Consider the following 13,055-nt stretch of genomic DNA (forward strand, 5'->3'; position numbering starts at 1 on the left):
TGACAGACCATGGACTAAATGGGACGTTCACTTTGGGTTCTGTGTGTCATGATTTTTCTCTTTTTTCATTTTTGGCTGTTGTTGGATGTCTGCCTTTTTTGGTTTATGTCCCCTCTCTCAAGTTGTGTTTTGTTTTGCTGTGTTCTCTTTTGTTATAAATTTGAAACATAAAAACATAAAAAAAAAAATAGAAAAACAAATTCAACAGCAGTGGATAAAAGTAAAACATATTATCATTAGTTGTGTATACAGAGCACCTGATTCCAACATTTAAGAATTAAAAAATGGCCCAATAAACCCCTAAAAGAGTCATAATTTGTGGATATATTAATCTGTTAAATCCGCACAGGCAAAACATAGAGGTTCCCAAAAATAATTAGACCTTCTAGGATCACTAGTTATTGTGCCACGCTCATCGACAAATTATTCACTAATTACATGGACAATAAAGCATTACACTGTGTTCCAAATTATTATGCAAATTATATATATCTCTTTTTGTCAATGCAAATGACAGTCATCATAATTTTCAAGTCATCAACCGTTATACAGTGCCGAGTACAATTTGAATGTTATTGAACAAACTGTATTTTAATCAAAAATAAAAACTTAAAGGTTGAATGGACGATTTTTTGGACCCAAATCTGACTCTTATTTCCTCGTGGCGTGGACTGCCGATTAGTCCTGCCACGTATCAATCATAAAACGCACCTACCGCTCACCTGCAGCCGCGTGTGGCTCGTCCCCACGTTTCCGCGTGTCTAAGCGGATTGATCTATCATAATATAGTTCCCTCAGTGTACGGGACAAAATGAAGACGGAGAAAGACTGTTCGAGCTGGCTCAGAAGTAGACGGAAATCTACGGGAGACGAGAGATGCGATGCGATCCGTCGCGCTAATAAACAAACGCACGTGTGTGTTGTATTAGTGAGTTCTCAAATCGCCAAAAAATCGTCCATTGCGCCTTAAAATGCACTGTTCCAAATTATTATGCACAACAGAGTTTCAAACCATGTTGTTGTTGAAGTTTAGTCTATAATAGACTGCGAGAGGCGAGGATCGGTTTTAAGTTGGTACAAACAGGGAATTTTGTTTTTGTCATGCAGCGGATTCGTCCTCCCACCGTTTAACTGTGGTTTATATAGCTGTTGATCAGAGTCAGATTCGTGTTAAGGCAAAGTAATTGTCAGCATGTGTCATCAGGGTCAGAAGATATGCAGGTTGTTTTGTTAGAGCAGATGCAATCATGCGTTCTACAAGGGATCTAAGACAGGGAACAACACAACATCCAATCATAATCAAATCACTGATAATAACAAGGATAGTGGTGAAAACAGAAGTGACAGTGCCAGCCCAAGGGCCAAAGATGCTGTATAACCAGGCAGACCATGAGTTATCAGCAGTATCTGAGTCTGAGCATGTCAAGAGTAATGCGATTCTGCCAAGCCATAAGTGAGGTTGGAGCCAATTGTTCCCTGAGCTTGAGGGATTGGCTGGGGCAGTGTGGATGGTTTTTAAAAAAAATGAAAAACAAATAACAAATATAGCCGTAAACACTCCCGAGTCATGCTTAGCCATTTTTGAACCAATATGGCCGACATTTGGTTGGGCGGACGGCGTTGCCGTAATAATATTTTTTACTTCTCTTGTTACCATCTACCTCTACGCCAAATTTCATGATTCTACGATCAGATTTTTTTTGGGTCATTTCCTATCTCTCAATGCATTTTTGGTACATTTGGGGGCGCTGACGTGCCAATTTTTTTTTATTTTATAAAAGGGAAATAGCCAGAATGTAGAGAGGCACGATTTTTAGAGGTGTGCAAATTTTTATGACTTTTCGTCAATGTTCACTGGGTGAAAAATAGGGGGGTTGGTCCCGAGAAGAAAGAAAGAAGAACGAAAGAAAGATGAAGAATATTCCGATGCGATTCCCATTTTTCAAATATCAAACTATACATTTTCGAAAAGCTCTCGCGCTTTCCTACCTCATGGTGTGGGTCCCTGGTCACTGACGGGTACTTTTGTTAATTTTGAGTGGGCTCCGCCGACTTTGTGTTTTTGGCCCTCTATACAGTAATAATGTTCATTTTTTGCATTACATGCTTATATGCACGGAACATGCAAGAGATGGGGAACGTATTCGTGAGCTACTTAGCGCAAATGAGTGCTTTATATGAGGATCCCAATGTAAAGTGCTCGTTTAGTGCGCACTTTTGCACGGGCTTCGCCCGTTTACAATGGTAATGTTCCATTTTCCTCCTACTAATAAGTATGCACGGGGCGTGCATGAGTGGAGGAGTGCGTTAGTGAGTGTTTGGAAGTGGGCGAGCGCTTCGCGCTCGATTTCGTGCTAGGAGTGCTTTTAGCCAAGTAGTAGCTTTCTTAGTTTCCTACACGCCCAACGTGTTTTCGGAAGAAGAGAGAGGGATGGGAGGAAAGAGAGAGAGGGACGGGAGGAAAGAGAGAGAGGGACGGGGGGAAAGAGAGAGAGACACACGGGGGGAAAGAGAGAGAGACATGGGAGGGGGGAAAAAGAGAGAGACACACGGGGGGGGGAAGAGAGAGACACACACGGGGGGAAAGAGAGAGACACATGGGGGAACGAGAGAGACACTGGGAGAAAGAGGGAGAGAGGGGGGAAAGGGGTACAAAGGAGAAAGAGGGAGTGAGGGGAGACGAGAGGGGAAAAAAGACAGAGGAAAGGGACAGAGGGGAAAGAGAGACAGAAGCTGAGCGAAGCGGGGCACTTTGAACTGGCTCGTTTGTGACTCATGCTCACGTTGCTTTTAAATAATTATCAGTTTGACCGTTGGGTACCTCTTATCTAGACCCTTAACTCATCCAGGTAGAAGCACATCGTATGCTACATCAATTATATTGTGTGTCCTGTAGGTGGCGCTATCTGTTCTCTATGACAACATGGATGCTCTTTTAGCCTGTAATGATGAAGGAGAGGCCATGACAGTTCTGGGAAGGTAACACACTCAGGAGTGATTACTATGGCAATTGATACTTTTCATTCTGCTGCTGCTCCTATTGCTAATGCTACTGCTAATACTGCTAATGCTGCTACTGCTGCTACTGCTGCTACTACTGCTACTACTGCTACTACTGTTACTACTGCTGCTACTGCTGCTGCTACTACTGCTGTTACTGCTGTTACTGCTGTTACTATTGCTACTGCTACTTATACATCTACTTCTTCTGCTAGTGCTACTGCTAGTGCTGATACTGCTATTGCTAATGGTGCTGCTACTGCTGCTACTGCTGCTACTACTGCTGCTACTACTGCTACTACTACTGCTACTGCTACTTCTACATCTACTTATTCTGCTACTGCTAGTGCTGATACTGCTATTGCTAATGGTGCTGCTACTGCTGCTAGTTCTACTGCTACTGCTGCTACAACTGTTGCTACTACTTCTACCGCTCCTGCTACTTCTACTGCTAGTGCTACTGCTAATGCTGCTACTGCTACTGCTAATGGTACTACTGCTGCTACTGCTACCACTACTGCTACTGCTGCTACTACTATTACTGCTAGTGCTACTACTAGTGTTACTACTGCTACTACTGCTACTACTACTGCTGCTACTGCTGCTACTACTGCTGCTACTACTGCTGCTACTACTGCTGTTACTACTGCTACTGCTACTTATACATCTACTTCTTCTGCTAGTGCTACTGCTAGTGCTGATACTGCTATTGCTAATGGTGCTGCTACTGCTGCTACTTCTGCTACTACTACTGCTGCTACTACTGCTACTACTGCTGCTACTACTGCTACTACTACTACTGCTACTGCTGCTACTACTGCTGCTACTACTGCTACTACTACTGCTACTGCTGCTACTACTAGTGCTACTACTGCTACTGCTACTTCTACATCTACTTCTTCTGCTACTGCTAGTGCTGATACTGCTATTGCTAATGGTGCTGCTACTGCTGCTAGTTCTACTGCTACTGCTGCTACAACTGTTGCTACTACTACTACCACTCCTGCTACTTCTACTGCTAGTGCTACTGCTAATGCTGCTACTGCTACTGCTAATGGTACTACTGCTGCTACTGCTACCACTACTGCTACTACTATTACTGCTAGTGCTGCTAATGCTGCTACTATTGCTACTACTACTGCTACTTCTACTGCTACTGCTACTACAGCTGCTACTATTGTTGCTACTATTGCTGCTGCTGCCGCTTCTTCCTTATTTATTTTTTGTGTTCCATTCCCCCTCACCTCTATCTCTATCTTTTCTCTCTTACAATATCTCTTCTCTTTTTCATCCCCCTCACTGTCTCTTGTCTCTCTTGCCTTTTTTGTCCCTTGTCTCTTGACTTCGTTGCGGGCAGTTACCTGGAAAACGTGGTAAACCCGGAGGTGGAGGAGCACATCCCAGTTCTGCACTCGGCCGTCTCCTCGGAAGATTCTCCCAGTCCTTGCATGGATGTCTTCACCCTGATCAAGGAGTCTTACCAGGTGAGGAGGAGGAGGGAAAGGGGTTAGGAGACAGTTGTTATGGAATTTCTGCAAACAATCACCAAAAAAGAAATGAAACAGAACAGTTTGTCTTTCTCAAAAGGTGGATCTTTATTTACTCGTGGATCGTAAATAACCACTGTCCCTAACAAAGGTTTCTGTCCCTAACCCCAGAACAATAACAATACACATGCTTTTAAGGGCAGTTACAAACATTGACACGTACGCAAATCATCATAATCAAATCAGCTCAATCAATTGCTGGAGTTGGGAGAACAACAATTTTGGAGGATTTGGAGTCCAGATCCCGTCGTCCTAAACTGAGGCTTGTGGGCCTATAAGAAGGAGAAGAAGGAAAGGATACAGAAAGCTTCTTGGACAAGATTATTCCTGAGCTCCTTGATGGCTCACGAGTTGAAGTCCCTCCCATCACAATAGAAAGAGCACATCACCTTGGCAAACTAAGACCAGCAGCTGATAAATCACAAGGCCTGATAATGAGTGATAATGGGTTTTCTTTCCCTGCAACTCTTCTGGTGACTTTTGAAGGTAAAAAACACATGCTCACAACACCAGGAGAAACAGAGGTGCCGGGTTGTGGTCACATGGTGATACATTTCTGTTAAATTGAAGTGATTACTTACTTTGCATGATTTATTTGTCTAAGACGTTATGCTCCATGTTGACATAAACTCTGTGACTAAATACATCTACTCATCGATTTGCCAAATAGGGGTGCGCCAAAATATCGATATGGCGATATATCGTGATATTTACTCCTGCGATTGATTATTGATGCGTTCTCGTCAAGTATCAATCTTTAACGTTGTAAAAAGCCGCTAGAAACGGCTTTATTCACCTTTCCTTTGTTGAGACATTCTTTGGAGTTAGCTAGGGGGCGCGCAGTGCGAGATTGGCTTTGAGCGGAAGAAGAAGTCGTACACAGACACGAAAACGGTGGAGTCAAATGAGGAAAACAAAAGTGAGAGGGACATGTTAAAAGACGCACCAGCATAATTTAAGTCCAAAGTATGGACTCACTGGCTTCTTAAGCAGCACAGTAGGGAGAAAGCTCGGAAAGGACTATGCAATATGCAACAACTGCTTTTCAAGAGTTCGGTACAGGAAACACGACCAAAAAGGCACAGCCACCTCTCGCCGCATCACCCGAGCTGTGTGAGAGAGCCGTGGTTGTTGTTTGCTCAGCCCGGCGTAAACTCCCTTTTCCAGGCAAAGCTGCCACCTTCTTCTACAAGGGGAAAATCAATCACAAATGGGATCGCTGTTTACATGTGTAAGGGACTCCGTCCGTACAGCAAGGTGGAGAACGAGGAGTTCCGCTTTTTGCTGCAAATTTTAGAGCCACTCTTTGACATTCCCTCTCGTAAATACTTCCTGCACTTTACGACCAGACCTGAGCTAAAGTTGAGTCTGCACTTGAATTGGCAGAAAGAATAGGTCTCATTTGTGACGGGTGGACAAGGGCCACCGAGTCCTACCGTATTTTGCACATGAAAAGGCGCACCGGATTATAAAGCGCACTGTCAATAAATGGTCTATTATGGATAATTGTTCACATATAAAGCGCACCGGACTATAAAGCACATCAAGCAAAACAAAACAGACAGATAAGTCAGTCAGTTGAGCTTTATTAAATGCGTTCAACTCATTTAGATCAAAATTTTCCAACATCAAAACAGCTACCGCTAAAAGACACGTTAGCATATTCACAACAACTCTCAGATTTGCTCACTTATAACATATAAAATACAACACAATACACTCGCTTTTTCAGTTCATCCGTCGTCCACAAATCCCTCAAATTCTTCATCTTCAGTGTCCGAGTTTAACAGTCGGGCAGGATGCTGTACATGCCGCATCCCTGGATCTATCTCTGAGTCATGCGGCAGTTCAGCGATGATTCCGGCCTTTGCAAAAGCTCGGACCACAGTTGGGACTGATACTTGAGCCCAGAGTTTAAAGTTGCGTCGTAAGCGTGTCTCTTGTGATAACTTGGGGTCCTTAATTCCGGCTCCTGTATTTAGGTGTCCGCGTTGTTCCTGACGTATAATGTAGTTTACATTTTGACAGAGCGCTGCGAGCGCCGTGTGTAGCGGTAGTCTACTGTTCCTAGAATGCTTTGCATACATGTGTGGACTTCTGGGACTTCCGGAGTACCGTAAACGTGCTTCTAGACGTGCACCGGAGTCTCTCGTGTCCCAAGTCTTCTTTATACACCGTGTACCACACAAAATCGCTTCGGAGTCAGTAAGCACAACCAGAAATAATCCGTATATTAAGCGCACTGGATTATAAAGCGCACTGACGGTTTTTGAGGAAATTTAAAGGCTTTTGAGTGCGGCACATGACGGTCACGGTACACTCATAGTTTACCCAGAAAGTTCTCTACTGCAATATTACACCCAAATGGTGTCAAGTGTGTTTCAAAGACAGTATAAATGATTGCTGCACAAACAAAATGTGTATGTCAGTTATTTACAACTAATAGGATACAAGTTGTTTTATTTATCAGTATTTCTTTAAACATATGATATATCGTGAGTTATTATAGACAATATATCGATAATCACAGTATCGCCATATCTTGATGTTCTCGGTATTGTGAACTATGAATCGTGTATCGTATTGTGAGGTACCCAGTGATTCCTAACCCTAGTGCTAAATGTGGGGGATTGGATTTATGGGAAATGGGAAAATACTTTCCAGAGTGCAGCAGGGGCGGTGTAAACCAGGGCAATTGAAAAGCCTCCTCACTGCCTCTTTTTAAATCGCTTCTTAAAACCCATCTGTTTTCTCTGGCTTTTAACTCCATGTAGTGTGTTGATTGTATGTTTTATATGTGTTGGGAGGGCAGCACCTTTTTATTTATTTTATTTTGTTTATTTTTATTCCATTGATTTTAGTGTGTTTGTTTGATTTAATTTTCTATTTGATTTTGTTTTTATATCTTATTTTATTACTTTTATCCTATTTTTGCCTGTCTTTTACTTTGCTGTGAAGCACTTTGGAACCCTCTGGTTGTATAAATCGTGCTATATAAATAAAGTGGATTGGATTGGATTGAAGAATCTAAGATTGATTGACATATGGAGGGAAATGAACCCTGGGACACGCCAGTATACCGTACTTTTCGGACTTTACTTTTTCCCCACGCTTTGAACCCTGTGGTTGTTATAACTAATTTGTAGATTTTTACTAGCAAACAGCCACCAGGGGGCACTGAAGCGCAAGCGTTTGACATGCTGTAGAAGAAGACGTCAGTAGAAGCAGTTAGTTATTACAATCAGACCCATATTCATGGAGAAATTAGTTTCATTAAGAAGTGAATGTAGACGCGGCAGAATACAAAGACACACATGAAGCGCGGCCATGCAATATACGAATCTGCAGTTTAGAACCTGCCACATTGAAATTAGACTTAGACTCTGGCCAGACCAGACTCACGAGTCAAAAGACAACATGTGCATCATTACTCTGGACCATATGTGACTGACCGTGGCTAATCCAGTTACATGTCTACCCGAAGACATTTTGAGTTATTCACAGATTCTGAAAGTGTGAATTCAAAGCTTTCCAATGATGTCTCACTCATGTAGATCTGATAATATTTGAGTAAGTTGTGGTCATTTGAATGTATACAACTCTCAAACCCATTCACTGAGAAAACGGCTTCCAAAGTTTCTCACCGGAGTGAGCCCAGAGTCACAGGGGGGCTCATTTGCATCTCATTGAGATAAGCCCTCCCCCCGTCACACTGACACCACCTTCCCCCTACAGCTGTCACTGAAGACTCAAGAGGAGTGTTGTTATTGATGATAACTGGACTTGAATCAGAATTAGAAGTTACTATATTAAAATGGAAATACTTGGATTACAAAAGGCCCTGAATAGTATCAAAGAATCAGAATTAGAATCAGAATAGGGTTTATTGCATTTGTCGATAAACATAATTCACAGGTGATTCAGTGCACCAACAATGGTGCCCTGAATGATTCAACACAAACAACAAAAGATAAGATAAGATAGCCTTTAATGTTACAACGCAGTAGATACAGGGGGAAAGGACAGTAACTTATAGGAAGTTTAAAAAACACTCTTAATAGAAGAACTCTTATAAACAGATGCCAGGGCCAGGTATACGAACTGCAACGGGTCCATGGCTTTGAATATATGAGATATGAGATAATAGATATGATATGTACACCACCAGAGTCCAATTACATCAGAGATCACATCCTCATCCTCTTCTTCGTCTGTGCACTCTTCTGTGCTGTGACTCTCGGCTCTTGGCATCAAAGCTGTAAACAAATAACAGGACATTTAAGAAATGGCTAACTATTTCACATAAAACACTCATTAACTATTTATTTTTTTAACACAATGTGAGAGTTTCAATATAAATACCTGAAGTGCTGATAACTCTTGATCTTTGGAAGCCGTCTGAAGAAGGGACTCAGATGCTTCTGCCAGTCCAAGTTCTTGACAAACACTTTGCCATCCGCCGTTCCAACAAGCTGTGGGATATTGAGGTGAGACTCAGGAGAGCTGTTGTCCACTACCTGATGACAAGGGCGACAATGTAAAAAAATGAGAACAGAAGAAACATATCTTAAGCAGAGAGCAGCACTGAAGTTTTGCCAGGCTAATGTTTACACATTACAGTAGTCAAATAATATAAACTAACCTCAGCGATGTCTTCCAAAGTGTCAACCCTGGTCTTCATGTATGCTCGCTTGATAATCTGATGATCTGTGCGTGGCCTGCAGCTTCTGATGTGTGGGAGAAGCCGTTTCCACAGTGATCTGAAGCTTGATGTACAAACTGCAGGCTCACCTGAAAAACAGATGTTGCTTATGGTTAATTATACTCTAATCATTAAAACACGAAAATCACCAAAATAATGTTTTACACTTACCACGCTCCTTAGCAGACTTCACGTAGAGACAGGTCATGTCAGTCAGGGTGTCTTTGCCAATTCTGAAAAGGGGGATAAAAGGATTAGGGTTAACAGTAATATGGGAATAACACGCTTCACAGATAACAGTTCACATTGTGACGTTAACGGTGTATTTAAGATGCAAAACGCGGAGATATTGGGACATCTGCCCCCGGCTAGCGATGCTAGCTAGCTCACTTGAGATAACACTGCTCGTAAAAGCAAAACACACAAGCAAAACAGCACACCAAAACATAAACATACACTCGAGTTTAAAACCGGCGCACATTAAAGTGATTAAAAGCGGGTGTTTTAGTCGCAAAGCTTACTTGGTTCAGCCGTCCTGTCGTCTCTCCCAACACCGTGCAGAGACACACAGGAAGCTGATAATGGCCAGGCAAGCGCGTGATCGGTTCGAGTGACGCAGTGCGTGCGTGACGTGCAACGTACGTAAGTGGTATCGGGAGTTGTAGTTTTTTTCTCTTCCCTCGCCGAAAAATAACCCGATAACAAGCGGTAGAAAATGGATGGATGGATGAACATAGCAAAGTTTAGCTTACAACTTAGCTCCGAATAGCTGCGTTTAGCTCCAGGCTGTGGCGCTAACAGCCGGTTTAGCACCATAAAACAGACACAAAGCACGACCCACACAACCCAGGGGCCAACCCACGCCGAAAAATAACCCGATAACATAGCAAAGTTTAGCTTACAACTTAGCTCCGAATAGCTGCGTTTAGCTCCGGGCTGTGGGGGTAACAGCCGGTTTAGCACGATAAAACAGACACAAAGCACGACCCACACAACCCACGGGCCAACCCACGCCGAAAAATAACCCGATAACATGGTGATAACAGCAAGTAGTCACATTAAGCCCGTATTGCAGAGTGCACTGAAGCAACATGTTAGCTTAGCATTAGCTCCACCGGAGCAGACAAGTAAGATTCTAAAGTGATCACGAGACTGCCTTAAAACACAGCGTTAAAGCAATAATTTAGTAGTAAAGTAAAAGTGTACCTGAGTAAACAGTTCCGTTGCAATGTAGTCCAGGAAATGTAAGCTCTGAAGACTGTGCTCTGCAGACGGTCTGGAGTAATGAGCACGGAGCACGCAGCTGGCCATGCGGATCACAGCTGATTGGTGGAAAATGTAAACAATACGTTGGCTAGAAAAAGGTGACTCCCCCCAGGAGAGCAGGAAAAAGACCTGAAAACTCCACATTTTTAACAGCTTAATGTATACGTTTAAGACAACCAATAGTGTTATCTGAAGCACACAGGGGCTTATTCATAACTTCAACTAGCACATTCTGCAAAAAAATGAAAATCACAAATTTGGGGAAAAAAAAGTAAAATGCTGTTTTTCTCAGTTTCACCGAGGCCGACATGGTCCGACAATTGCCGTGGCGAGTCACATATTTCTGTGTAAATATCTCATGTTACAATGTAACACTCACTCGATAAGTACGAGAGCTCAGGAGCAGATTATCCAGATGTGAAGACACAGACAGGTAAATCAGCTCACACAGAGTCATTAAGGACAGAGGGGACAGAGGGGGCAGTAGGGACAGAGGGGACAGAAGGGACAGAGGGGGCAGTAGGGACAGCTGTGATGTGTTCTTTGTTTGTTAAACTTCAAAATGTTGTGTTTTATTACAATACAACTCCAAATTAGTAACTCAGCAAAGCGGACCGTGGGTGCGCCGCGAGACCTCCGGTTCAAAAGACACATCACTACCATGTTTATTTACGTGTAATTATCTTATGTTACGACGTGGGCACCTGTGGTTTATTGTCTGGTGCGGCCCATACGATATTTATGAAGGAAATAGAATTTGTCCATATTATGGACAAGTTCTATTTCCTTCATAAATATCGTGTGCGCAGCTTTTATTCAGGAGCGCTTTACAACCCGAAAAATACGGTTCCCATTTTTCTAATCCGCATACGATCTATTCCAGAATAGATTACTTATTTGTTCTCAATAAAGACAGATCTAAAATCACCAAAGCAGATATAGGCACAAGGCAAGGTAAGTTTTTTTGTAGAGCACAATTCATACACAAGGCAATTCAAAGTGCTTCAGAAAAATATTCATTAAAATCACACAGACATGACAGAAATCATCTTCATAAAAGAGAAGAGTGCAGAGAAAATCTTTTCAGTCATATGCACAGCTAAACAAAACAGTTTTTAGCTTAGATTTGAACATTGCCAGAGTAGAACCTGTCTCACATCTTCAGGAAGATTTTAGCTGCATAAAACTGAAACGCAGATTCCCCATGTTTAGTCCTTACTCTGGCACCAGCAGGAGGCTGGCCCATGTTTAGTCCTGAATCTAACACCAGTAGGAGGCCGGTCAATGTTAAGTCCTGACTCTGGCACCAGCAGGAGGCCGGTCCATGTTTAGTCCTGATGTGGTGCCTGAGGTTGATTCTTGAGGTGCGTCGAGTGGGAGAAGAAGGAAAACTCTCGCTGACACTTGCTCTGTATTTTAGAAGATCACATAAAGCAGCATCAATTTACAGACAGCCGGCATGTGCCTGGGTCTCTTGCAGCCGATAGAAGGACCATGAACAAAGCTTTCACCAGATATTTATTTTAGATATTATATCACAGAGAAGGAGAGGAAGAAGCTGGACAAAGTCATTAAGAAGTCCAGCTCCGTCCTGGGCTGCGCTCTGGACTCGGTGCAGGAGGTGGGGGACAGAAGGGTCCTGGCTAAATTCACATCTATGCTGGACCATGAGTCCCACCCTCTGCAGGACACTCTGTCCGCTCTGGAGAGCAGCTTCAGTGAGAGACTGATCCACCCTCGCTGTGTGAAGGAAAGGTTTCGCAGGTCTTTCCTTCCTGCTGCTATCAGACTGGCCCTGAACATGTGCAGTACTGACTAACCATGTGCAATACCGTCATATTCATGTGTAATTACTGTCATACTCACACGCAATTAATGTCATTCATGCGCATACAACTGATGTAAATAAGAGTGTTCACTTTACCATTATTATTAGTATTATTTGTCTTATGCCAGCTATTTTTATTTGTATTATTATTATTTTATCTTTTATTTTTATTTTCTGCCCTCCATTCCCTATTAAGATATGAGAGTTTTGTTAATAAGAGTTTTTGTTTTTGTTTATAAGAGTTCTTCTATTAAGAATGTTTTTTATAAACTTCCTATAAGTTATCTGTCCTTTCCCCCTGTATCTACCTGCGTTGAAACACCAAAATTTCCCCATGTGTGGACATTAAAGGCTATCTTATTGTAGGGTAACATACTAGTACAAGTACTGTAAGGTTATGAATGTCCACCCACTTGTGAAGGAGGGGGGGCATTCAGGTTTGATATTGATTAAAGAATTGTTCAAGAATTCAAACATGACACACACATGGGTAAGTTTGAATCGTAGAATGGGGCACCAGCCGGATAATCGGCAATTTAACAACTCTATAATCAGATATCTAGATCAATTAATTAATTAGAAATTAATTTGCTCTTTGATCTAAAGGTTTGAGAACATAACCGTGACATTGACCCCTTTTCTGCAAATGGGTCATTAACAGATGGAAAACACTAGACATGATGGTTCTAGATCTATCTAGGTGTGTGCTAGA

The 13,055-nt window shown here is 42.4% G+C and overlaps 1 protein-coding gene across 2 annotated transcripts in view; it reads left to right on the forward strand.

Annotated features, from left to right (window-relative positions):
* The window catches only part of LOC140372494 (TBC1 domain family member 9B-like), a 115,633-nt gene that overhangs the window by 86,370 nt on the left and 16,208 nt on the right, over positions 1-13,055 (forward strand). For both annotated transcript variants that reach the window (XM_072459602.1, XM_072459601.1), the window contains exons 13-14: positions 2,897-2,979; positions 4,358-4,484. In XM_072459602.1, coding sequence (XP_072315703.1) covers positions 2,897-2,979; positions 4,358-4,484 — 210 coding nt within the window. The remainder of the gene's footprint in view (positions 1-2,896; positions 2,980-4,357; positions 4,485-13,055) is intronic.

The sequence above is a fragment of the Eucyclogobius newberryi genome, unplaced genomic scaffold (genome assembly GCF_026437365.1).
Source record: "Eucyclogobius newberryi isolate DKJ021-1_F unplaced genomic scaffold, fEucNew1.0.hap1 SCAF_24, whole genome shotgun sequence".
Taxonomy (NCBI): Eukaryota; Metazoa; Chordata; class Actinopteri; order Gobiiformes; family Gobiidae; genus Eucyclogobius; species Eucyclogobius newberryi.